The 27,145-nt window shown below is 42.3% G+C and overlaps 2 protein-coding genes across 5 annotated transcripts in view; one reads left to right on the top strand and one right to left on the bottom strand.

Moving 5' to 3' along the window:
* Window positions 1–17,427, top strand: part of RUFY2 (RUN and FYVE domain containing 2) — a 51,570-nt gene extending 34,143 nt beyond the window's left edge. The window contains exons 14-18 of the mRNA XM_055138725.1: window positions 435–564; window positions 3,762–3,856; window positions 8,689–8,737; window positions 13,779–13,856; window positions 13,942–17,427. Coding sequence (XP_054994700.1) covers window positions 435–564; window positions 3,762–3,856; window positions 8,689–8,737; window positions 13,779–13,856; window positions 13,942–14,085 — 496 coding nt within the window. The 3' untranslated portion in view covers window positions 14,086–17,427. The remainder of the gene's footprint in view (window positions 1–434; window positions 565–3,761; window positions 3,857–8,688; window positions 8,738–13,778; window positions 13,857–13,941) is intronic.
* Window positions 17,428–17,651: 224 nt separating this feature from the next.
* HNRNPH3 (heterogeneous nuclear ribonucleoprotein H3) lies at window positions 17,652–26,894 on the bottom strand. Of its 4 annotated transcripts, none has more exons than XM_055138718.1 (10): window positions 26,690–26,894; window positions 23,108–23,242; window positions 22,482–22,620; window positions 21,873–22,012; window positions 21,301–21,387; window positions 20,947–21,062; window positions 19,798–19,933; window positions 19,066–19,161; window positions 18,896–18,988; window positions 17,652–18,779 (listed from the first exon to the last, which is right to left on the bottom strand). In XM_055138718.1, exons 2-10 carry the CDS (start codon window positions 23,217–23,219, stop codon window positions 18,703–18,705), a joined length of 996 nt encoding a protein of 331 aa, XP_054994693.1. In that variant the 5' UTR covers window positions 23,220–23,242; window positions 26,690–26,894; the 3' UTR covers window positions 17,652–18,702. The 4 variants fall into 4 exon arrangements, with proteins under 4 accessions (XP_054994693.1, XP_054994692.1, XP_004617161.1 ...); XM_055138717.1 differs by having other exon boundaries at window positions 21,828–22,012; window positions 26,690–26,893; XM_004617104.3 differs by having other exon boundaries at window positions 21,828–22,012; window positions 26,709–26,893.
* Window positions 26,895–27,145: the final 251 nt, after the last annotated feature.

Genomic DNA, 27,145 nt, shown 5'->3' with positions numbered 1-27,145 from the left:
CTTGCTTGTGGTAGACTTGGGAATCCCTTATGGTCCCCCTAGCACCACTAGGAGTGATTCCTGAGTGCAGCAGCCAGGAGTAAGCTCTGAGTATTACTGGGTGTGGCCCCACTGTCACTGTCACTGTCATCCTGTTGCTCATCAATTTGCTCGACCAGGCACCAGTAGCATCTCTCATTGAGAGACTTATTGTTACTATTTTTTTCGGCATATCAATATGCCACAGGTAGCTTGCCAGGCTCTGCCGTGCGGATGCAATACTCTTGGTAGCTTGCCGGGATCTCCAAGAGGGGCGGAGGAATCGAACATGGGTCGTGAAAGGCAAACACCCTACCGCTGTGCAATGGCCCCAAAACAAAACAAAACAAACAAAAAAAAGGTGCAAGTAATTCTCATCTGAGAAACAGCTCTGATTGTTTTGTATTGTCATTCAGGGTGCAATTAGAAACTGATCTGAAGATTGAGAAGGAATGGAGGCAAACTTTGCAGGAAGATCTTCAAAAGGAGAAAGATTCTGTATCTCAAGTTAAAGATGAGACCCAACAAATCGTTAGTCTTAAAAAAGTAAGTGGTTAGCTGAGTGTGGCCTCAAAACTAAACAAAAAATAAGTAAATAAATAAAAGTAAATAAATTAACTAGTTAATAAACAGTTAAACTGTTGCTTTACTCTCAGGAACAAGGTGATAAAATGTTATGGTAAAGTTACTCATAGGGTTTTGATATAATTGGGATTTTTATATGCTAACATTGTAAAGTTCTCAGTTTTCTTTCAGTGTCAGTGCCCTACCATTTTTTTGATAAGGTTATATGATTTATATAGTTTGTCAATAAATCTCTATCTTTGTGGGGAAGAAAAATACATAAGTGGTGGGTGCCAAAATTTTATAATTTAAGTTTGGGGATTAGGGAGCTAGCTTAAGTGGTAGGAAAGAATGACTAGTGTATATGAGGAATATGAAGTGCTAGGTAGGGAGCGAACCAAAATTGGCCACAAGCAATGCAAGCTTCATCTCAGTACTTCCTCTCCAGGCCCAAGCTGAGTCTTATCCCTGCCACTGCTTGGATGGCCCACCAGGAGCACCAGGATAGTCCTAGTGGCTCCAGAGCCTGGGCCCAGCACTGGACAAGAGCCGTGACACCTCTCAGTGTCTGTGTTGCAAGTCATAATGCCCAAAAGTAGAGAGAGAGTATGGGGAATATTGTCTGCTTTAGAGGCAGGGGGAAGGTGGGAAAGGGAGGGTATACCCAGGATATTGGTGGTGAGGAATGTGCACTGGTGGAGGGATGGGTGTTTGATCATTGTGAGATTGTAACCCAAACATGAAGGCTTGTAACTATCTCAGGTGATTCAATAAAATTTAAAAAATTAAAAAAAAAAAAGGAGTGGTCTGGATCCCCCTCAGCACTGCTTGGTGGGATTTTTGAGGGTCTTGGGAGGTAGTACAAAGGTTAGGACATATGCTTTGCATGTGCCTGAGCTGGGCTCAATCTCTAGCACTATATGGTTCCCTAGTGCTGGTGTGAAGACCCCTGAGCATCTCTAGGGTGGCCCTTGTGGTCCCAAGAACTGCTGGCTTTGAAGAGCGCTGCGTGCCCCCAGCCTCTAGCATCATCAGAAGGCCTGGTTGGGGTCAGAGTGATAGTACAGCAGGTAGGGCATTTGCCTTGCACGCAGCTGACCTGGGGTCAATCCTTGGCATCCCATATACTCCTCTGAGCACTGACAGGAGTCATTTCTGAGTCCATCACTGTGACGGGTGTGACCCAAAAAGCCAAACAAAACAAAACAAACCCCAGAAAGGCCTGGTTGGTCAAGAGTTGCTGGGAGTGGTCACCAACCCTCTGAGTACTGCTTTGGAGAGGACTCTCAAATTTGGGGGAATTGGATTTTGGGGTCACACCTGACAATCCTCTGTACTATTCTCATCTTGGTGCTTGGTGCTGGAGGATTGAACCATGTGGTGCTGGGGTTCGGATTGGAGTCAGCTGAGTTCCCAGCCCGTGTTACCTCTCCCTCAGGACAGCCTCCTTCTCCTAATATATTTAGATGAGAAAATTGTACATTTTGATGAAAGTTACCAAATTTAATTAATCAGTTTTGAAAAGGCTCTTCCCAGTCAGTGCTCAAGAGGCCTGGAGACACCTCCTGGTGGTTCTCAGCACCAGCTGGCAATTCTGAGAGGGCACAAGGATGCAGTATTGCTCTGGCCTTGCAGTGCACGGTTCACCTGGGTCACCCCAGCAGTGCTCAAGAACCTCCAGGGCCACACCTGTGAATCCTTAGGATCTTCTCAGACTGATCCTGCAGTTCTCTGGGACCGTGTGGTGCCAGGGATCAAACTGGTCCAGCTGCCTGCAATGACTTTAAACCTAAGGCAATTTTAAGATTTAAAAACAAATTTAATTATTCGGTTTTGGGCCACACCCAGCAGTGCTTTGGGATTAGTTCTAGATCTGTGCCCAGGGGACCATAGTTAGTGCTGAGGATCAAATTGGGGTCGCTGCATGCAAGGCAATGCCTTAGCCCCTGTTGATGATAAAACAACGTGTTCAAGATTACATTGCAACTTAATTTTTATCTCTTTAAATTTTATAAATGCTAAAACTGGAAGTTATAGTCATACTTTCCTTAAGAAATAGAAGAATTTCAGGGCTGGAATGATATCACAGTGAGTCAGGCTTTGCACAGAGCCAACCTGCACTGGATCCGTGGCATCCTATATGGTCCCCCAAGCTTGCCAGGCCAGGAGTAATTCTTGAGTGCAGAGCCTGGAGTAACCCTTGAGCATTATTGCTGGGAGTGGCCCCAAGGAAGGAAGGAAGGAAGGAAGGAAGGGAGGGGAAGAAAGGGAGGGGAAGAAAGGGAGGAGTCGGGGTGGGGGAAAGGGAGACAGTGGTTTCAAAAAGGAAAAAATGGTCTTGCAACAATGCTTTATTTAACATTATAATTACTGGGGCCAGAGAGATAGTACAGTGGGTAGGGTGCTCACCTTGCATGCAACCAACCTGATTTTGATCTCTGACATCCCACATGGTCCCCTTAGCCCATCAGGAGTGATTCCTGAGTGCAGAGCCAGAGTAAGCCCTGAACACTGCAGAGTGTAGCCCAAAATCAAACTAATAAAATTGTAAATTACCTGTGATTTCCTGTGTACTCTCTTGTTAGTCTTTTTATTTTCCCCTCATTAATTTTATTATGGGGGTTGGGGGTGGTACCCATATCTGATGGTGTTTGGATGTTTCTTCTGAATTGGTGCGCATAGTGCTCAGGCGCACATAGCAGTGCTCAGGAAAATTTCAATTAGGTGATTAAGTGAATGGAAAATAGTTGTTAGAAGAGTTATAAAAAGCACTGTACAGGGCCAGAGCAATAGAACAGCAGGTAGGGCATTTGCCTTGCATGTGGCCAACCGGGATTCGATCCTGGCATCCCACACGGTCCCTCAATCACTGCCAGGAGTAATTCCTGGGTGCAGAGCCAGGAGGAACCCCTGAGCATTGCTGGATGTGGCCCAACCCAAAAGGCAAAACAAAGAAACAAACTCAAACTGCCAAACTGTACATCTGATTCTGTTTTTTTTAAAAAATCAAAGCCTGAAGGATATGTTTTCCTAATAAGTGCCATATTTGCATGTGGAATTTCCTTTAATTAAAAAATTTTTTGAAATTTATTTTCTCTCCTTATGCTCTCCTTCTCTGCATATTTATGAAGTTTCTTTTAAATTGAATTTTGAATTTTCTCTCTTTCATTGTTTTGAAGGATTTCCTTAACCTGCAGGATGAAAATCAACAATTGAAAAAAATATATCATGAACAGGAGCAAGCTCTTCAAGAACTCGGCAACAAACTTAGCGAGTAATTTCTCTTCTTTCAATTAAGTCATTGGGGTTTAATTTTTATTTCTTTTTGGCTTGGGGGGGCCACACCTTGTGATACTTGGGGATTGTTCCCAGAAGTACTCAGGGGACTTCAATGTGCATTTCAGCCCATGGAAGTTCTTCTCTGGCCTGTTACTCATCTTTTTAAAATTGTCTTACATTTTTTCATTATTATTTTATTATTATTAGATATATGCAGATGTGTTATATTTACAATAGCTGGTTCTATAGGTAATCTTTCCAATACATTCCATTTTGGTAGTCTTCCTCAGATTATTCTTTGTTTTGAGGCCATACACACTATCAGCAATATCAGGGATTCGGTGACAGTGATAAAAAAAGCTGAAAGAAAATGGGGTTTGGAGGAACTTTCCTCAAGATAGTCGAAGCCATCTATCACAAGCCTACGGCAAGCATTATCCTCAACGGGGAAAAACTAAGGGCCTTTCCTCTGAGATCAGGCACAAGACAAGGATGCCCACTCTCACCACTCCTCTTCAATATAGTACTGGAAGTACTTGCGATAGCTATTAGACAAGAAAAAGAGATTAAGGGCATCCAGATAGGAAGGGAAGAAATCAAACTCTCACTATTTGCAGACGACATGATACTATATCTAGAGAAGCCTAAAACCTCTACTAAGAAACTCTTAGAAACAATAGACTTATACAGTAAAGTTGCAGGCTACAAAATCAATACCCAAAAATCCATGGCCTTCATATATGCAAACAATGAGGCAGAGGAAAGGGACATGAAAAAAGCAATCCCATTCACAATCGTGCCCCAGAAAATCAGGTACCTCGGAATCAGCTTAACCAAGGAAGTAAAAGACCTTTACAAAGAAAACTACATAACGCTACTCCATGAAATCAAAGAGGACATGAGGAAATGGAAACATATACCCTGCTCGTGGATAGGGAGAATCAATGTTGTCAAAATGGCAATACTCCCTAAAGCATTATACAGATTCAATGCGATCCCTATAAATATACCCATGACATTCTTCAAAGAAATGGATCAAGCAATCCTAAAATTCATATGGAATAACAAACGTCCAAAGATAGCTAAAACAATTCTTGGGAAAAAGATGATGGGAGGCATCACCATCCCCAACCTCAAACTTTACTACAAAGCAGTAACAATTAAAACAGCATGGTACTGGAACAAAGGCAGAGCCGTAGACCAATGGAACAGGGTGGAATATCCCTACACACAACCCCAAATGTATGACCATCTAATCTTTGATAAGGGAGCAAGAGATGTGAAGTGGAGCAAGGAAAGCCTCTTTAACAAATGGTGCTGGCACAACTGGACAACCACATGCAAAAAAATGGGTTTAGACCTTGACCTGACACCATGCACAAAAGTCAGATCAAAATGGATTAAAGACCTCAACATTAGACCACAAACCATAAGGTACATTGAAGACAAGGTCGGCGAAACCCTCCACGATATTGAAGATAAAGGTATCTTCAAAGGTGACACGGAACTAAGCAATCTAGTAAAAACAGAGATCAACAAATGGGACTACATTAAACTAAAAAGCTTCTGCACCGCAAGAGATACAGTGACCAGAATACAAAGACTATCCACAGAATGGGAAAGGATATTTACACAATACCCTTCAGATAAGGGGTTGATATCAATGGTATATAAAGCACTGGTTGAGCTCTACAAGAAGAAAACATCCAACCCCATCAAAAAATGGGGCAAAGAAATGAACAGAAACTTTACCAAGGAAGAAATACGAATGGCCAAAAGGCACATGAAAAAGTGCTCTACATCACTAATCATCAGAGAGATGCAGATCAAAACAACCATGAGATACCACCTCACACCACAGAGACTAGCACACATCCAAAAGAACAAAAGCAACCGCTGTTGGAGAGGATGTGGGGAGAAAGGGACCCTTCTTCACTGCTGGTGGGAATGCCGACTGGTTCAGCCCTTCTGGAAAACAATTTGGACGACTCTCAAAAAATTAGATATTGAATTCCCATTTGACCCAGCAATACCACTGCTGGGAATATATCCCAGAGAGGCAAAAAAGTACAATCGAAACAACATCTGCACATGTATGTTCATCGCAGCACTGTTTACAATAGCCAGAATCTGGAAAAAACCCGAATGCCCCAGAACGGATGACTGGTTGAGGAAACTTTGGTACATCTATACAATGGAATACTATGCAGCTGTTAGAAAAAAGGAGGTCAAGAATTTTGTAGTTAAGTGGATGGGCATGAAAAGTTTCATGCTGAGTGAAATGAGTCAGAAAGAGAGAGACAGACATAGAAAGATTGCACTCATCTATGGTATATAGAATAACAGAGTGGGAGACTAACACCCAAGAACTGTAGAAATAAGTACCAGGAGGTTGACTCCATGGCTTCGAGGCTGGCCTCACGTTCCGGGGAAAGGTCAACTCAGAGAAGCGATCACCAACTACATTGTAGTCGAAGGCCATGTGGGGGAAGGGAGTTGCGGGCTGAATGAGGGCTAGAGACTGAGCACAGCGGCCACTCAACACCTTTATTGCAAACCACAACAGCTAATTAGAGAGAGAAAACAGAAGGGAATGCCTTGCCACAGTGGCAGGGTGGGGTGGGGGGGAGATGGGATTGGGGAGGGTGGGAGGGACACTGGGTTTACGGGTGGTGGAGAATGGGCACTGGTGAAGGGATGGGTTCCCAAACTTTGTATGAGGGAAGTATAAGCACAAAAGTGTATAAATCTGTAACTGTACCCTCACGGTGATTCTCTAATTAAAAATAAATAAATTTTAAAAAAAAAGCTGAAAGAAAGCACAGAATTTGGATAATGAAACTCTGTTTTGCTGGCATTAGGGCCACAGTATAAACCACAGAGGTGCGTGTCTTGTAGTTCTTCTGAACATTTGCTGTGACTGCAGGTGTGTGGGCAGACAGCCTGTGACTTGCTGGAGTTCTCCCCCAGGGCACTTTTCCTCTCTGCCTCTTTTGTTGGGTTCTTGTTCCAGTTGTAATGGTCAGGGCAGCCTTGATTGTATTGTCACCACTCATGGCTCCCTGCAGCTTCTCGGGAGGCAGGCCCTATCTGTGGGGGGTTTTGTTCATTTGGTTGGGTAGTTTTGGGGCTACATCCCATGGTGCTCAGGGACCATAGATAATCCTGGGTCAGCTGCATGCAAGGCAAGGACCCTTAACCCCTGGACTATCTCTGCCTGTTAACGAGCATTTTCCCATGTGTCTGTTGGGCATCTATGTGCTATCTTTGCTGGTTTGTCTGTGCAGCTTTCCTTTTCTGTTTTTGAGGTTCTCCTAAATGGTGCCTGGGTGGCATGGGGACCTTACCAGTGATTCTTGGTCTGCTGGGCTGGTGGTTTAGTGCCAGGATTACTCTGCAGGCCCTGTAGTGCCAGGGATTCCTGGATCACCCCACTGATGTTTGGGGAACCTCTGGGGCCATAGCTGGCAGTGCTCAGTTGGCCCCACGGCTGCACCCAGCCATACTCAGGGGACTGTTTTGGCACTGAGAACTGAACCTAGACCAGGCATCTGCTTGTGTCTCACACACAAACTTAGTTTTGTTTTCTGGGCATTCTCACATCTGGCGGCAGTGCTCACACACTTAGATGCAGTGTTCACCAGGATTCTAAAACTTGGTTTGGGGTGCTTGCACTTGCCATATCTGGCAATACCTAGTTACTCCTGGCTCTGTGCTAAGGAATTACTCCAGGTGTGCTTAGGGGACCATTTAGGATGCTGGTGATCAAATCTGAATCATCTGCATGCAAGGCAATCACTTGGCCCACTCTACTATCTCTCTGGCCTTAACACACACTATTCGTCCATCTGCTGGAACATGTAATACACATGCATAATGATTAGCATATGGGTTTTGGGAGTCATAAGGCCTGGCTTTTCAGTCTGACTTCTTAGTTACTAACTCTGTGACCTGTTAGAATGGATTCACTCTCCTCAGTTTTCTTTAAGATAGTTTTTGTTGTTGTTTGTAATTAATTAGGTTGTTTGGGCCACATCTGGCCATTTTTAAGGTCTCTTCCTGACTCTTTTTTTGTGGGGGTGGCATTCATATGCCCCCCAAACCAGAAAAAACAAGATTGGTGGTATGCAAGGCAAGTTCCATATGCCTCTGGGCAGGGTTTGTTTTTTTGTTTTTTTTGCTTTTTGGATCACACCTGGCGATGCACAGAGGGGTTACTCCTGGTTCTGCACTCAGGAATCACTCCTGGTGGTGCTCAGGGGACCATATGGGATGCTGGGAATCGAACCCGGGTCGGCCACATGCAAGGCAAACACCTACCTGCTGTGCTATTGCTCCAGCCCGCAGGGTTTGGTTTTTTAATGATAAAAGATATTGTGAATTAAGAGGTCATATAGCATAGTGTTTTAAACACCATAGCCTATAGTAAATGATAACCATAATGTTGTCATAATCACATGAAAATGCTAATGTTTGTAAAAGCAATTTTTAATATTGAAAGTGTATATTATTTGCTTTAGAAAATTTCTTTTAAAATTTTTTTTTATATATATATTTTTGCTTTTTGGGTCACACCTGGTGATGCACAGGGATCACTCTGCACTTAGGAATCACTCCTTGCGGTGCTCAGGGGACCATATGGGATGCTGGGAATCGAACCCGGGTCAGCTGCGTGCAAGGCAAACGCCCTACCCGCTGTGCTATCGCTCCAGCCCCCAGTTGTATAATTTTATATCCTATGATAAACCAAGTACTTTTCTACCTAATGACTAAATGCTATTATTTAGAAATGTGCTGAAATTTCGACCTATTTGTTATCTTTTTTAGATCAAAACTTAAAATTGAAGACATTAAAGAAGCCAACAAAGCACTGCAGGTGAGTAGGAAGCCTTCCTCAGGTAGGTAGATAAGAGAGATGCGCATGTAGGGTGAGCCCCTGAGCCCTGTACTGTCACGCCAGCCCCCTCGCTTCCCCCTCGCCATAGAAGGCTTTTGACCTTCAGCAATTCATATAGCCTCAGAAAGTCTCCGTTTTCTCCTCTGAAATGGGTTTATGATTTAAGTAGGTTAATGTAAGTGGAAGGGATTAGTATAAGTTATCAGTAAAACCTGAATGTGTCTGCATGTATGAATTCCTCTACAGTAAAAGGGCAGATATGATCTCCACAAGAGCACTTCGGGGACAGATGGTTTCCAATTCCAAGATACCTGTTTCTTTTCTTTCTTTTTTAAAAAAATTGTTTGGGGGTGAGTTTGGGGGTGCAATCCATATTTAGCAGCTTTCAGGGCTTAATATTGGCGGTGCTCAGGGAACCCTATGTGGTACTGGAATCGAAGTCAGCCTTGTGCAAGGCAAGCACCCTACCTGCTCTATTACCTACCTCTGTGTACTCTGGCGCACAGAGTGGGATGCTTTTAATATTCTTTATGAGGGTCAGGAGTTGAGCATATGACATGCTAGAGCTGGGCAGAGCAAGCAGCCCTTTATTGGTGAAGCAGTAGCTTGCTGCCTTCTATTCTTAGCTCTGTTTGTAAGGAGCGCTACTTTCCGTGAGGAAGTAGCATTAGCTCTCTAGACCTCACTAAGTGCTGATGTAGGGGGGCCTTTCACCGATGTTCCTGAAAGAGGTGGAATGATCAATACAAAGGATGTCTGGAAAGTCCTGCAGTGATGTCAGTAAGATTTCCTTTTTTCCTAATGAGGCTGCTTGAAATCTGCTTTGCATCCAGTTCTCCATATCTTTTTTTTTTTTTTTTTCAGTTCTCCATATCTTATAGGTATAGATGGGAGGCATGCGAAGCTGTTTCTGCTAAATGGCTTTAGCATATTTGGAAAGCCACTTTTCTTTTTTCCCATTGACTGTGCTCAGGGCTCACTCCTGGTTGGGTTTGGGGAACCATATGTGGTGCTGGGGATCAAAGCAATTTTGACCACATGCAAGGCAAGTGCCCAATCCTCTGTTCTGTCTAGCCCAAGTCACTTTCGTTATTATGGTGGTCACCAAATTGATCGGATTAATGCTTCTCCTTGCTCTGACCCAAAAAAAAAATTTTTCCAAAAAACCCACAAAACTCCAGAGCCAGGTAGATGGCTCATAGGTAGTACATCTTTGTATGCAGGGGTCCCAGGTTCAAACCAGTGCTTCATTGTCCACTGAGCACTGCTGAGAATAGCCCCTTCACCCCATTTTCCTCCTCCCAGGAGAAGTACTTTATAGGTTACCCTTTTAGAGTCTCCCCCATTGGATTGTTATACTTGGTGGATTTTTTTTTTTTTTTTTTTTTTTTTGCTTTTTGGGCCACACCTAGTGATGCTCAGGGGTTACTCCTGGCTCTGCACTCAGGAATTACTCATTACTCCTGGTGGTGCTGGGGAGACCATATGGGATGCTGGGGATTAAACTGGGTCGGCCGTGTGCAAGGCAAACACCCTACCCGCTATACTATCGCTCCGGCCCTGGTGGATCTTTTTCATTTTTTTACAGGGTGGAGGAACCACTACTGGGCCTGAGCATGCAATGCTGCAAAGATGCAGTGGTGCTGGAGATTACTCTGGGCATCCAGGCTGGGCTGGGGGCCTCCAGAGTTGTGCCTGCTGATGCTCAGGGACTCTGGTGACAGGAACACAGGCTGGGCCTAGCATGCACCCTAACTCTTGTACTATGTCCTAGGCCCTGCTTTTGAGTCTTTGAAGTAATAGTGATGTGTTAGTTTTGACTCTTTTAGGTTTATCAGAAGCATCATGACTCTTCCTTCACCTGGGTCTTCTCATTATGAAATTGGTACCATCTAGCAGTAATTAGGGAAAGAATGTTTCTCTAGCCAAGATCTTGGATATTTAAGAATGGATTTTCAGGGACCAAAGTGATAGTACTTTTTCAATCATCCTTCAAATACTGAAAAATATATGATAGGGTAAAGTCTTACATATAGTTGACCCCTATACTATGGGATTGCTCCCTGATACTCCGTATGGTCCTCCAAGCCCACCAAGTGCAGAGCCAGGACTAAGCCCTAAGCTCTGCCAGGTGTGTCCCTGAAACAAAAAAAGAAATTGTAGGTCTCATGTATATTACTCCAATTAGTCTTAAGCAGACTGCTTGCATGCACTTTTCTACTGGTTTAACTAGCAGGTATTTGTGAATTACAGAACTTGAGGTTCTATATTTTAATAGCCACATAAAACTGAATTTAAGGTAAAGTTTTATCTAAATAATTCACATCTGATTACAACTTCTCTTCAAATTTTAGGCACTTATTACATTATAAAGCATACAAGGGGCTGGAGCGATAGCACAGCGGGTAGGGCATTTGCCTTGCACGCGGTCGACCCGGGTTCGATTTCCAGCATCCCATATGGTCCCCTGAGCACCGCCAGGAGTGATTCCTGAGTGCAGAGCCAGGAGTAACCCCTGTGCATCGCCAGGTGTGACCCAAAAAGCAAAAAAATAAATACATAAATAAAGCATACAAAATGCCAAACATGCATTTTGCATAGTAAAAGTTACATGTTGTTTGTGCACGCACGTGTGTGTGTGTGTGTATGTGTGTGTGTGTGTGTGTGTGTGTGTGTGTGAGTGAGAGAGAGAGAGAGAGAGAGAGAGAGAGAGAGAGAGAGAGAGAGAGAGAGAGAGAGAGAGACCTGATGGTGGTCAGGGTTTACTTCTGGTTCTGGTTCAGTGCTCAGGGATCACTCCTGGCGGGACTCAGAGGGTTATATGTGGTGCTGGGAATCCAACCCAGGTCAGTTGCGTACAAGGCAAATGCTCTCCCTGTTGTACTATTGCTCTGCCCATCCCCTACCCTGCCTCTCACCCTTTTATTATTCTCATCAGTAATAGGTATTCACATTATCATTCTACTTTATCATGAAAATACTTTTACTTATTGTAAGAAGAGTAAAACAAACCATCACTAAGTTTCATTTATCATTATATAACCAGTTGTTTCACTTACATTTATCCTATCTCCTTTCTTCTCTCCCTACATTACTTTGAAGCAGCTTCAACTTAATCTAAAAAAGATTTCCTTGCCTTTCAAAGAAATATTTTTTTGTTTTTGTTTTTGTTTTTTGCTTTTTGGGTCACACCCAGCGATGCTCTGGGGTTACTCCTAGCTGTACCCTCAGAAATTACTCCTGGCGGTGCTTGGGGGACCATATGGGATGCTGGGGATCAAACCCGGGTCAGCCGCATTCAAGGCAAACGCCCTACCCGCTGTGCTATCATTCCAGTCCCGAAAGACTTTTTTTATAAGTGAAGCAAGTAGTTTTTATTGAAGAAAATTTACTTAGACATGAGGGGAAAGAGAAGAATATGCATTCAAAATAAATTTAAAAATCCAGAAAAAAAAAGAATATGCGTTTGAAAGAGAACATGGGCTTTTACACAATGAAAAGAGCAAGCATGCAAAGATATATGTTCATGGGAGAATATGGGCTTGAGAAGGCAAGCCAAAAGATTCTTGCTTTTTATTCATACATTTATATTCTTTTTTAAAAAATTATTTTTTAATTAGTGAATCACCATGAGGGTACAATTACAGATTTACACATTTTTGTGCTTGTGTTTCCCTCATACAATGTTCGAGAACCCATCCCTCCACCAGTGTTCATTCTCCACCACCAATGAACCCAGTATCTCTCCCACCCCCCAATCCCATCCCTCCACCTCTGTGGCAGGGTATTCCCTTTTGTTCTCTCTCTACTTTTGGGTGTTGTGGTTTGCAATAGGGGTATTGAGTGGCCATCGTGTTTAGTCCCTAGTCTACTTTTCAGCACGCATCTCCAACCACATTTTACTTGGTGTTCCTTCTCTATCTGAGCTGCCTTTTCCCCCAGCATGTGAGGCCAGCTTCCAAGCCATGGAGCCAATCTCCTGGTACTTATTTCTACTATTCTTGGGTGTTAGTCTCCTACTCTGTTATTTCATATTCCACAGATGAGTGAAATCTTTCTATGTCTGTCTCTCTCTTTCTGACTCATTTCACTTAGCATACTTTCCATGTTGAACCACTTATATGCAAAGTTCATGTCTTCATATTTTCTAACAGCTGCATAATATTCCATTGTATAGATGTACCAAAGTTTCTTTAACCAGTCATCTGTTCTCAGGCACTCGGTTTTTTTCCAGATTCTGGCTATTGTAAACAGTGCTGCAATGAACATATAAGTGCAGATGTCATTTCGACTATACTCTTTTGCTTCTCCAGGATATAGTCCCATCAGTGGTATTGCTGGGTCAAATGGAAGCTCGATTTCTATATTGTTTTCCAAAAGGGCTGAACCAGTTGGCATTTCCACCAGCAGTGTAAAAGGGTCCCTTTATCCCCACATCCTCGCTAACAGCGGCTGCTTTTGTTCTTTTGGATATGTGCCACTCTCTGTGGTGTGAGGTGGTATCTCATGGTTGTTTTGATCTGCATCTCCCTGAGGATTAGTGATACAGAGCATTTTTTCATGTGCCGTTTGGCCATTCATAGCTCTTCGTTGGGAAAGTTTCTGTACATTTCTTCACCCCATTTTCTGATGGGGTTGGATGTTTTCTTCTTGTAGAGTTCAACTAGTGCCTTATATGCCCTTGATATCAGCCCCTTATCGGATGGGTATTGGGTGAATATCCTTTGCCATTCTGTCATACATTTATATTCTTTTTGTTTTTTGCTTTTTGGGTCACACCTGGCAATGCACAGGGGTTACTCCTGGCTCTGCACTCAGGAATTACCCCTGGCCGTGCTCAGGGGACCATATGGGATGCTGGGATTTGAACCCGGGTCAGCTGCATGCAAGGCAAACGCCCTACCCGCTGTGCTCTCTCTCCAGCCCCATACATTTATATTCTTATGAAATGTTTAGTTGAGGAAAATGTTCACATGTAATTTTGTGTTCCAGTTTGAACATTAACTTTTCTTCCTACTAGGGACTCGTTTGGTTGAAAGACAAAGAAGCAACACACTGTAAACTTTGTGAAAAGGAATTCTCACTTTCAAAGAGAAAGGTAAGAGAGAGGTAGTCTAAATTCCAAAGAGTCCAAAAAACTGTTTTCTAATTTTATTCATTTTTCTTATTTTCTCATTTAATAGCACCACTGTAGAAACTGTGGGGAAATTTTCTGTAATGCTTGTTCTGACAACGAACTACTTTTGCCTTCTTCACCAAAACCAGTGCGGGTATGCGATTCCTGTCATGCTTTGCTGATTCAGAGATGCTCATCTAACTTGCCATGAATTCCAGAACATACCCTTATGTATTGAAAGTACATATGATGAATGTATGTATGTATGTATGTATGTAATACGTATGTATATAGTCCTTCTTCAGCAGCTGCTTTCAGACAGTATTGGTACCGGTTTTCACTTTTATTCAGCTAATGGGAATTAGCTGTTTAATTTTATATTTCCTTCCCCAGTGCTACTTAAAAAGAATTTCCAGGGCTGGAGCGATAGCACAGTGGGTTTGCCTTGCACGCGGCCGACCTGGGTTTGATTCCCAGCATCCCATATGGTCCCCTGAGCACAGCCAGGAGTAATTCCTGAGTGCAGAGCCAGGAGTAACCCCTGTGCATCGCTAGGTGTGAGCCAAAAAAGCAAAAAAAAAAAAAAAAAAAATTTCCAGGGCTGAAGCCGTAGTACAGTGGGCACTACGTAGGGCACTAGCCTTGCACATGGCTGACCTGGGTTTTTGGTTGTTTTTTTTAACCCCCCACCTGGCCACCCCCCACAACCTGGGTTTGATCCCTGGCACACCATCAGGTCCCTCAAACCCTGCCAGGAGTGATCCTTGAGCACAGAGCCAGGAGTAAGCCCTGAGCACTGCTGGGTGTGGCCAAGAAGCTTGCCTTGCACATGGCTGACCTGGGTTCAATCTCTAGCATCCTATTTGGCTCCCCAAGTCCTGCCAGGAATGATCCTTGAGCAAAGAGCCAGGAAGAAGTAAGCCCTGTGCACCTCCAGGTGTGACCCCCCCCAAAAAGCCACATACATACAAAAAGAATTTCCAACCATATATGAAATTTTCACATAACTTGACTAATTCCTAATTGGTATAATTACCACTAACTCTTAATAGCTGACACATATTTGCCTTATTTTGTAAAAAGACCTTCTTAAAAACAAGGCCTTGGGTAATTTTATTCTCCAGATTGTCAAACTGATAACTTGATGCCTATAATTTTAAGCTTTTCTTCAGAGAAAGGTTGAAAACACCAAACTTCAACAATTTGATTTGCCCAGTAAGATTTCAGCTTTACTTTGCTTTCTTCCCTTCCTTTGCTTAAGAAAAGGCTATTTATCCTGTAATACTTCCTTTTGGTTCTTTCCGAAAGTAATGTAATGGCACCTTTCAGGTCCAAGTTTTGGGTTAAATATTGTTTTGCCTTCTTGTCTTGAAGTACCCTCCTTTAAGTTATTTGCAGCTGTACAGCCAGAGTGAGTGATAGTTTAGCGGGTATGGTGTTTGCCTTGCACATGGCTGACTCAGGTATGATCGATCCCTGGCACCCCATATGGTCCCCTGAGCCCTCCTGGAGTGTCACCTGAGCACAGATATACCTCAGATAAAATATAAAAATATATTTTATTTGAGGGAGCTTGTATTTTTTTTTTGCTTTTTGGGTCTCACCCGGCGATGCACAGGGGTTACTCCTGGCTTTGCACTCAGGAGTTACTCCTGGCGGTGCTCAGGGGACCATATGGGATGCTGGGGATTGAACCCGGGTCGGCCGCGTGCAAGGCAAACGCCCTACCCGCTGTGCTATCGCTCCAGCCCCAGGGAGCTTGTATCTTTTGAAAATTGAAAACCTAAATCCTTTGTAAGTGTACTCTCCTGTAATCAGGGTATTGAGTACATGGATGTATTGCCAGCTACATAACTGGAATTATTTTAAGCATATCACTGAACACTAATCCTGTTATATTGCTTATATAATTACAGAGAGTACACTCTTGATAGGCTCTCTTCTAAACTTCTAAGAAGTCTTGGGCCAGAGATCTGAGCACATGCTTTGTACATGGGACCAGGGCATTAAGAGCCCACATCCAAACAGCACAGCATGGTCTCAGGCACCAATGTGGGTAACCCCTAGCAAGACCAGGGATAGAACTGCTTGCTGCATATTGCCCATAGAAAAGCGTTGATATGCCTGATGAGTAATTGAAAACAAATTACATTTCCATTCCAGTTTAACTCGTAAGCATTTATTTGGTCTGGAGAGAAAAGAAACTTCACTATATGCTGAGCACTTCTGAGCCAGGGTATTGAGATGGATGTGCTGCTAGCAACATAATTGGAACTAAATTTTAAGCATGTCAGTAAACACTAATCCTGTTATACTGCTTATATAATTTTGATCACCACCACTTCAGGATCCTTAGTTTTTGTAATTTGACACTTTTAAGTCTGTAAGCCTCTCCAATCATATAGGAATCCAACACTATTTTTAGAAGCACTTGTGATTAGTCATGACCCTAATTCTGTAGGGTCATGAACAGGTTATTCTACAGAACTTTCCCTCGTTAAAGCTTAAAATTACCTAATTTTCTAAATTGCCAAAGTGTGAAAAGAATTCTAAGGTTTATTTTTTCTGTAATTCCATCTTTGTGGTCTTCAGTTAGAACTGACAGACCGAAACCTCTGATACAAGCTATCTGTAGTATTCTCAAGAGATATGCATTATATCAATGGGATGAACTAAAATTTTTGACTGAAAAATGAGCAACAATGAAAAATTTGTTATTTTTCATTCCAGATACCAATTGTTTTAATTATTGTATTTTGAACAAATTTTAGGATGTTTTCAAGTTAAATTCCATGGTGTTTTCTTCTCCTAAACTCCTTGACCTTGATAACTTGGGAGTTCCATTTTTCTGCTTTTGAAGATATGCCTGTTATCTATAACTATGGTTGTTTTCCTTTTGTGAAATGAATTTTAGGTCTCATGTTAAAGAAAATCTCTTGGGGGCTGGAGCAGGTAGGGCCTTGTAACATGGCTGACCCAGGATTGAAACCTGGCACCACATATAGCTCCACCAGGAGTGAATCCAGAGGGAGAAAGCCCTGAATATCACTGTGTAGCCCCCCCAAACCAGAAAAAACAAAAACTCTCAGATTTCCAGGGACCAGAGCCATTTTCAGGTAATGCAGGATCCACTGGGGATAGCCCCTCATCTACCCCAAGTCTCAACTTACATGGCTGGTTACATAGCTGTGTGGCAGACTGTGTGTGTGAGGTCCCTCACAGTATACATTCCTACCCCCACCTAGGAAACTTGGGATATAGGCCTTGCAAATGGCCAGCCCCAGTTCACCCTATCACTTTACATATATGGTCCCAAAACACTGCCGTGAGTCATCCAAGAAGAGCCAGGAATAAGCCCTAACCACAGTCAGATGTATTCCCCAAAACAACTTGCTACTTGTATTTTTTGATTAATTTATACTTCTACTTTCCTTCAGTGTTTCCATGTCATTCTCCTTTGTTTAACCAGTACTTAGCACACTCTGTGCCAATGAATTGTAATCCTGTAATGTTTTAAAAATGTGAATTTTATAAGCTAAATAAACTATTTCAAAAATTATTTTGCTTTTAAGGGTATTTTTATGGTATCATTAAATCTCTTGACAGACAAATCCTAGTAAAGAAGCTATTTCAAGAGTAAATAGAGTAGGTAAGAAGCACTAAGAGGAGTAATTTTCCTACATTGAAACTGAGTTGCTAAATGATGCTTAATGTCAGAAACCGTTCTGGACATCATATACAGTAAGGACACAAAGCATTCTAGGACAGACACGACACTATTATCTCCCATATCGGTATTTATTACATTAACATTTCTCGCAAAAAAAAGTAACAAGTTCAATAACCGAATTCACATTGACAGGTTTATTTCATTTTTGATCAATAGCCAATTTGAAAAAAAAAAAAAACCAAAAACATTGATCAAAGGGATTAAAAGTAAAAGCACCTTTTCCTTGCATTAAAAAAAGAACAATGGCTCCAAACAGGTATCAGATGCAGGACCCTCATTTTAATTGAATACATGGACTTTTCTCTTACACTTTTAACTCATTTACAATTATTTAAAACCCATCTTTATCTGTGAGGATTATACTGCAGTCAATACCTCTATATTTGATAACATACAACCATCATTTTAAAGAAGTATTTTGGTACTTCAGTCAAACAAGGTAATTTTATTCTAAAAATCTAGGGCTAGAATTCAATCTTCTAACACTTCCATCCCCAGGCAACACACCAATGAATATTGAGAACTCCAGATGCCTTTTTAGAGTAACATTTCAGAGCAATACCTGATAAATGACACTTGAAAGAATGACTATACAGAGTTAACTGAATTTATACTTCTGAAGCCATCTAAGCTCATCTTGAGGTTTTTATATTTACAATATTGTCCAGAAGAAATTAAGAAAAAGATACACTAATTATTTCCAAGCTTTATTTCTGATGTCTGCTTAAGACTTGAATGTTTTAAGAGGTGAAACACTGCCTCTAAAATCGTATCTATACTACTTGTAGAGCTATAGTAAAATACATCAAACCCAAATCTTATGAAAGCAGTACATCCTTAAGATTAACTAGTATATAAAAAGTATCAACATCAGTGGTTTGAATATAAAAATTTATTTTTTAAGTCAAAGTATGCAACAAATAAAACCTACAGAAAACTTTCCCATCACAATCTGTTGCTTTACCAAATAATATTTTGAAAACACATTCCTTCAGTCATTATAAAGTTCTTAAAATACAAAAGAAATGAAATCTGTAAGAAAGTCTAGTAGACCAGATGCTGTTGTCAGGGCTTTTATGTTGGGTTGGTAGTTTTTCTTTAATACATTCCACGCCATCCACCGCCACTCATGCCACCTTGGCCATAGTAACCTCCACTGCCTCCACCACCACGACCTTAAAGAAAAAACATTAATCATTGTTGGCGCTACCCACTGTACTATCACTCTGGCCTCATTGTTGAATTTTAATAAGGACAACTATAAACTAAATCAGATAACCAAGATACTTACCATAACCACCCAAGCCATCAGGAGTACCATATCCTCCACTGTAATTGTTCCCCATTCCCATTCTTCCTACTGAACCATAAGCTCCTTGATTATCTTTAAAAATAATAATAAAAAAATTAATGATTGCTTGTAAAGTGCTCAGCCCCACTTATATACAAAATATTACATACCCATTCCATCTCTTCCATAGCCTCCCATTCCAGAGCCTCCCATTCCAGAGCCACCTCCAGGAGTAGAATTCAAGAAGAGTTCAATATATCGGTGTTCTACAAAAAATAATAATAATAATAATAATATACATCTTTAAGTAAACTTCGATAAACACGAACAACAGCTTGAATCTCAGCAGAAGGAATAAAAAAAATCCCCGGTGGAGTAATAAAGCACATAGGATTGTAAAAACCTGGATTTCACTTAAATTTTAATTCTGGGGTTCAGGGAGGTAACAGCTTGGAGGTATCATCTAGGAACTTAAGGTGCATTTAGTATCAAATGCAGGGCCCACACTGTATCACTGAGCCACACCCCCTTGTTTCTCAGGAAAACAAGTATAGTGACTGTAGCTAGAACTAGGCATCACTTCAAGGGAAAGTTACCAATTTAAATGGCATGCAGAATAGCTTACCAAAACTTGTCAATGTATCAATTTACAAATGGCATTAAAACAAGTGCAATTAGTATTACATCCCCTTTAGTAACTAACTTCAATTCATCTGTGTCATGTGTTCAAAAGTTTCTATTAGTTCTTCACTGAAGCCTAAGGGCAGAAGCAGGCCATGTTCAGAAAACCCAAGGTCCACCTATCTTACCTGTATGGAGTTCCTTATAAATCCTAGAACCACCCATTCTTGATTAAAGCTAAAATTTTCACCTGGGGAATAATATGGTATTCAAGCACTTACGCATGTTATTTTTATCTTTAGACATGGCAGCTACTGCATCTTCATGTGTCACAAATTCTACATCTGCTTCTCCTGTTGCTCTGCCATCTGCTCCAATATCAATATGAACTCGTATTGGATTTAGTGGTGAGAAGAACTAATAAAAAGATAACACTAGTCACATTTTTCTGCTTAGAACATAATTACATACATTTAAATAATTATCTAGTGTGTTCAGTAGGGGATCTAACCCAGGCTTCCTACACATATAGCATGTGAGCCATTTTCCCACCCCTGAACAATAAAATTTAGAAGGAAAAGCATTTCTAACCTAGGTTCTAATTTCTAATCTATGGAGTTCCATTCATGAGGTGTGAATAATTGTATGCGGGTTTTAAAATATATTTAAACACCATTGACCATCTGCGACCTGGGCCAGAAGAGGTTAGTGGTAAACATGCTTAGCCTTCCTTGCAGAGTGCTTGGTTTCACAGTACTTTACTCAAGAGATTGATAATTAATCTCAGTCCACAAATGAAAATTTGCTGACATATTACCAAATTAGTAACAGCAACATATGTTCAACTCCTTGGTTTTTTTTTTCTTTTTTGGGTCACACCCAGAGATGCTCAGGGATCATACGGGATGCTGGGAATCAAACCCTGGTCGGCCGTGTGCAAGGCAAATGCCCTACCCGCTGTGCTATTGCTCCAGCCCCAACTTCTTGGTTTCTATCTTTAGATAGTTTCTATCTTCCATCTTTAGAACTCAAAACCCTTGATTTTTAATACCTCAAACTAGACAAGGGAAATTGCCAAAATCCATCGTGTCGACAGCTCACCAATTTGTAAGTGGACATTATAAATACAAATTTGTGTAGCTGGTAAGTATATTTTTCTTAGCCAAAGAATACAGCTTTGAAACTATGAAGTGGCTCAAAATTTAGACATTAGGGTACAGGGAAATAGCACACGTTTTGTATGCTGGAGCCCTGGCTTCTGTCTTCTAACGCTGCAAGGTCTCTTGAGCACCACCCTAGAGCACTGAGCTCAGAGTAGTCCCTGAGGACCTTTGGTATAGCCCAAAAATGAAAAATAAAGAGGAAAAAAGGTAGTAATAATTTAGACATCAGGATTCAATTTAATGCTAACAATTACTAAAATCACTCACATTAGCGATGTCATTCTCAGTTGCCCGAAAAGGTAATCCTCTCATATGTACAAAGTGACCGCCATGAAAACCTGAACTTGCATCACCAGCTCCACCATAGCCATGTCCTCCCATACCTATAAATTTCCAAAAATAAATCAAGACACGTAGAAAAACAAAGTACCTCTTTCCCCACCATTAACAACTTCCTTATTTGACTATCATGGAATCTTTTGTTTTAAATATCAGAGAACAAAAACACCATCAGCTCTAGCTATATATAAAACTAAATTGCCTTATACAAATAGCCTCTAGTTAATTGGCCATAGGTAAAGCAAATTAAAGTCACTATAATGTCTTTATCAATTTTCTTACCTCTTCCATCTCTCATTCTGTCATCAAAACCATCATTTCCATAGCCATAATTATTATAGCCACCATAGTCATCAAAACCTCCATAACCTGTATGATTTAGAGATAAACATACAAATACACTTTGAAGAGATCAATTTTATAATTTACAAAAGAACACTTCATTGCAAGCAGTCTGATTACTTAAAGAATCTAAGTTTGCAAACTCCAAATTAGTACTTAATATTAAAAAAAGTTAATACTTGGTGGAAGTAATCTCAAAAGATCAATTTAGATTATCAAAATTAATATTTATCCTGATGTCAAACAAGAATACAATATGCAAATAACTATTTAAATTTCTTCTTTATATAGGTGCCAATATGTGCATCAATCAAGCCCCACAGCTGGCCATGGGATTTTTTTACTTTCATGAACAGGTTTTAAAACCTAGTAGGTACTGAAATCACTGCCATTTCTGTATTTCTTGACAAAATGTCAGGAACATTAAGAAAATGACAACAGAACCTTTGTTCATTAGATACACATACCACCATCATATCCATCACCTCCTCGTCGCATTCTGTCATACATACTTCCACGCCCAGCTCCATAATAACCCCCTCTTCCTCCTATTGGTCTATCATATGGTCCCGGTCGCTGTCCCAGCAATCTTCTTGGAGGATCATAAAATCCTTTGATTTCACTCCTGCTACTCCTGAAGATCTCAATATACCTATTTAAAAATGATTTAAGGTACAGGTTTCAGCATAAATGCATTAGAGTAAGAAAGACATTGGGCAAAATTCAAGTTTTTCTACATCTAGATACACAACCCAATTTAATATTGGCTATGTACATCATAAAGTCAACAATTTTTTATAAGGACAAATTAGTTACTTGAAAACAATTTATAAATAATTTTAGCTTGTTTCCTTTAGTACATTTATGTTTAGAGAAAATAGTTGATTATATACAAAACAAGTATCAATAATATCCTACAGAGAAATGGAAACAATCTAATTTTAATTTAAGCTATTAGCATTAATTCCCCACCCAAATCTGTAGTTTCCAAGTTAAATTTAGAAATTATCAATTTTAAACTACCCCATAAAATGTTATTGTTACCCCCCCCATTTAAGCAATAGTGACCCACAACCCCCAAAAATAAAAATTTAACACCATCCCAAACTCTCCATCCCCACCTGTGCCCTATTCTTTCCTTGTGTTTCCCCAGAGCATTTTCTGCTATCTCCTTTGAAGCAAACTGCACGAAGGCCTCCCCTGTGCTTCTCCCCTGGTAGTCCATCGTCAATGTTATCCCATTTGGCACGATTTCCAACCCTTTAACCCAAGGACAAATAACCCCATCAAGGGGAACAGTGTTAAAGGCTGAAACAATCCCATCTGAATCAATATTTAAAACAAGTCAAAACAAAACAAAACAAAAAAACTTAAGTTTCCCATCACCCCATCACAATACAAATTTTTCAATTATTACTGGATTACATTAAAATATTGTAACTAGTCTTAAAATTACACATTCCCAACGCCCACCTATATTACATGAAATAAAGCTTAACTGTGCTCCATATAATTCATGGTCATCTCATAATACATAAGTACTCTCAATTAAATTTACTATACAATTAGGCTCTACATATTCTAGAAGTGTACATTTAATACTAAGTGGAGCACATTACACAACATAACCCCAAAATATTACACCCAAATTTAAAATCCCCCCTCCCACAACTGTGTTTTACAAACTACAAACTAAATACACAATACAGATAAAATACTACTGAACTTTGACTAATACTAGAGGTACCTTGAAAGAACTGAACTATTTCCTCTTTGCTGCAACCAAATGGCAATCCACGAAGTCGTACTGTCCCATCACTAGCGTCATTTGGACCATTATGTTTCATAACCCAATCCATCTCAAAACCGTTTGATTTAAATGCTATAAAAAATAAACAAGCACATAAATCAGTCAATCAAAATATACTCTTTCCAGGGGTACTGAAGAAACACCTTTCAGTAGTGCACAAAAGGAAAATCAATATTCGGCTGATTCCAGTAACAATTATCATTAATACAAGGGCACAGGATCCTTTATTGTGTGGTAGACACAAAAGACAGGAAAAAGATGATCAAGCCTGACCCATCCCACCAAAATGTATCCAAATTCCTAAAAACAATTATACATGAACAGATTAAGAAAATTACACTGTATTGTTAGTCTTCTATCTCTTCTCCCTGTCACCTTATAGCAGCTCCTGCCTCTACCTTAAACTGTTTAAAAATCCAATACTCAGTCATCCGAATGCTCAACACTAAAACCCAAATTATATTAGGAGAGTACATGGAGAAGCCCTCTTCTCTGTCCCTTTCACCCAGTTACATGCCCAAGACAACCATCCTTTACGTTTTACCAGTTTCAGAGGCTAATGCAAAAGTCCTTCAGCTGCAAAAACTTACCAGAACCATATAAATGTCACCATGCAGCTGTAGGAATCCTACTCACCTGAGTATTTCATACCTTTCCCACCACCTTCTACCCCTGTAAATAAAACATTTTTTTCACCTGATTCCTTTACGCTTGAGGATTATTTCATAACAAGTCACTAATGTTTAATTTCTATCTGATCAGTGCATCTATTGATTATTTGAGTTACAAAAAATTCCTCTGTAATTCACGCATTGAAAATAAATGACCTTAAAATGTTTCTAATTGTGGTTACTATTTAATACCTCTGCATATAATATAATGTATTTTTGTCTGTAGGAACAAAAACTAGAAAACAGGAAGAAAACAAATTTTTTCAGGGTTTGAATGTCTATTCTGTCACTCACTGGATACTTAAGCCAGCTTAACCTCCGCATTCAACTGTAAAATATAGCAGTTATGTCTCACAAGACTAAGAATCCTTCACACTGCTTAGTCTAAACCATTACTTTGTGGTCACTTTTGCTGGATTGTAAAGGGCCCTGTAAAAGCTAAGGAGAAAAACACAAGGGAACCCTAAAGGACAGAAAATTACAACTTAGATCATTCTTCTCTACAGGAATTTGCTTTTCATCATTTAGCACATTTCTTTCTTCAATGTAAATAATGCTGTTTCAGAAACAGGAAAGATAGAGATTGCTTTATCACTGTTAACTCTTAGTACCGGCACCAAAGGAGCTTTCTATCAGTCTATACCAATAAGACGACAAAGGACTTAGTTTATTAAACCACACTAAACCGTCATTTTAAACCGGGGAAAGTGAAAATGGGATTAGACAAAAAGATTTAAATAGTGGCTCTATATCCGATGTGTTGGAAGACAGAATCCAGAAAAGCCACACCAACTCCAAAATGTGAATCCTACTTGTAAAACAAAAGGTATTCAAAAAGGTAAGTTGCTCTAATACTGTCATATAGCTGACTCAATCTCGAAGAGTGCACTAATTCAGCTGTAGGAATTCCACTTTCTTTTCAAGAATTCCAAATGTTAGTCGATACCAATTAAAAAAGAAAAATAACAGCACTTGATATATTAGGTAACTTTTTGAGGCTTTACCTTCCTAAACATGTTAGCTGAAAGAAAGCAGTCACAGTGTTTTGAATGAATCAAGAGTGACCTGTATCTCAAACCTGTTTAAAACCCGAATGAACTTAGTTTTTCGACCAAAAAAATGTTTTTTCATATGATATAGTAATTTACACTATTCCTTTTCTAAAGCATCTGGCTCCGTAACTGTATACTGGCCCCAAACAGCAGCACAACACTAATATATTTATAGCTGCGTCTAAAATAATTTTCTTTACCAGCCTACTACTGCAGTTTAATCACTTGTTTACTAAAATAAGGAGACAAAGACAGTCCGCGGTTACTAAACACTAAAGCAATGAAATAAAATTTCCAGATGACATACAGGGGCGGGAGAGGGGGTGGGGCTTAAGAGCAATCCAATTAGGAAAGGCTATTAGTCTACTAAAACTTGAGTATTTCATCAATTGCAAAATTTCAAAGCCGGGGAAGTAGGTTAACAGACGTGTAGACTCCCGTGCGTTATGTGAAGTCAATCTCCGGTCTTGCCTTGCCCTCCTTTGGTACCGCCGTCTTCCGTGAAACCATCGCCCAGTTCTCTAAGAACCCAAGTCAGCACGCCACATGCTGCGCTTTCAGTCTGTCTGTATGTTGAGTAGGCATGTTCCCATCGTCATAAAGTAACTAGGGTCCTACACTGAACAAAAAAACAAGCCTGCCACCGGAAAATGAGCTCGTGAGTTGTTTCCCCTCCCCCAACTAATTTCACTCCTATAGCCTAGAGAAGACTGCAAACACGGCCCAGCGACCCTGGGAAGTGGAGGTTTCGCTATCCCCCGGTCGCGCTGGGGCGTCTCCCCCCCCGAAGTGCACCGAATACTTCCAACTCGAACCCGGTTTGTGCTCCCCCGCCCCCCGCCCTTCCCCCCCCCCCCCGGGCACACAGCCGCGCCGCCCCCCCGGGCCCCGCCGACCTCTCGGACAACAGGCCCCGTTCGTTTCCACATTCCGAGGCGCTCCATCACCCCCTCGTCCTGTTTGAAAAAGAAAACCCGCCGCGCGTCCGCTCGCGGGGAGGCGCGCGCCCCCGTCGCCAAGCGGGGTACGTACTCTTTCCGAAGTTCCGAACCGGGGCGCTACGGGCCGGCGGGCCAGTCGCCGCCCTGCCCCCGGCCGCCCCGACACCGTCGCCACCCGGCGGGCGGGCGGCGGGGTCACAAAGGAGGCCCGTTCGCCTCCTTTGTCCCGGGCGCGGGGGCGAGGAGCGCCGTCGCCGCCGCCACGGGGCTCGCCTCCCCGGCTCCAGCCTCTCCTCGTGGGGCCACCTGCGTCCGAAGTCCGCTCGCGGTCCCGCCGGCGCGGGCAGCCCGGCCCACACGGCGGAGGCGGCGAGGCCGCGGAGGGAGGCCGGGCCCAGCCGGCGCCATTTCCCGCGGGCGCGCGCCCGCCCGCCCCGGTCTCCCCGCTCGCTCCGGGCCCACCCTTGTCCCTGCCGGGCGTCCTCACCACCCCCTGGCCCTCTCAAACCCCTGTGCTGAAGGGCGAAACAATAAAGTTAAGTAAAAGCAGAGAGAGAGAAAGAAAGGGAGAGGGGGAAAGAGCGGGAAGCCGAGGCGGCCGCGCCACCGTATCCAAAATGGCGGAGGCCGAGCCAGCAGGTGAGGGGACAGAGACGCTGGCCCAGCCCCGCTCCGGCCCTCGGCTTCGGCTACGGGATTCCACCTGGGCAGACCCTCCCCCGCGGCAGGTGGGATCTCCGTGAAGTGGGAGATCGCCTGGGGGGCGCAGCCCCGCCGTCGCCGAACGGCGACCTCCACACTTCCCCCCCACTTCGTCCTTCTCCCCGCGCCGTCCTCGAAGCCAGCCCAACCTACCCCCTTTTACTCCAGATACCCTGTCAGGCGACAGCAGCGCCGACTCCGGTGTTCGTGGGGTCCGGCGCGGAGGAGAGGAGAGGTCCTTGGGCTCGGGGAGCGCGCCCCACAACGGTCCTCCCAACCGTCTCCGGGAGTGGTAACCGCTCGGGGAGCTGCGCAGCAGAGCGACTGGCTAGGGGGGATGGGACGGAGCGAGCGAGAGGGAGGAGGTGGAGCGAAAGCAGCGCAGACCGGCTGGCCAAGGCTCGCGAGATCAACGAAGCCGGCGCCCTGAGCTCTCGCGAGATTGGAGTCCGAGCTTCTTCCTCCTCCACTGGGGCGCCGCGCGAGGCGCTTGCGCCGGGCGGAGCCGCGCACTTGAGCGGCTTTATTGTCGGGCCCCGCCCGTCCTGGAAAATCACTGTTACTCAGAGCCCGTTTTGAATAACTTTCACCCCTGTGGGGAAATTTTTG

The sequence above is a fragment of the Sorex araneus genome, chromosome 5 (genome assembly GCF_027595985.1).
Source record: "Sorex araneus isolate mSorAra2 chromosome 5, mSorAra2.pri, whole genome shotgun sequence".
Classification (NCBI taxonomy): domain Eukaryota; kingdom Metazoa; phylum Chordata; class Mammalia; order Eulipotyphla; family Soricidae; genus Sorex; species Sorex araneus.
This window is presented reverse-complemented; position numbering and strand designations above follow the sequence as displayed.

Coding starts and splice junctions, on each gene's coding strand:
- HNRNPH3 (XM_055138717.1), bottom strand. CDS start 23,219: ATGGATTGGGTTATGAAACATAATGGTCCAAATGACGCTAGTGATGGG. Junction 22,013..22,481: donor AAGGAAAGAATAGGGCACAG/GTGGGGATGGAG, acceptor ATTTTTAAATAG/GTATATTGAGATCTTCAGGA. Junction 21,388..21,827: donor AGGTGATGGATATGATGGTG/GTATGTGTATCT, acceptor TAAATCATACAG/GTTATGGAGGTTTTGATGAC.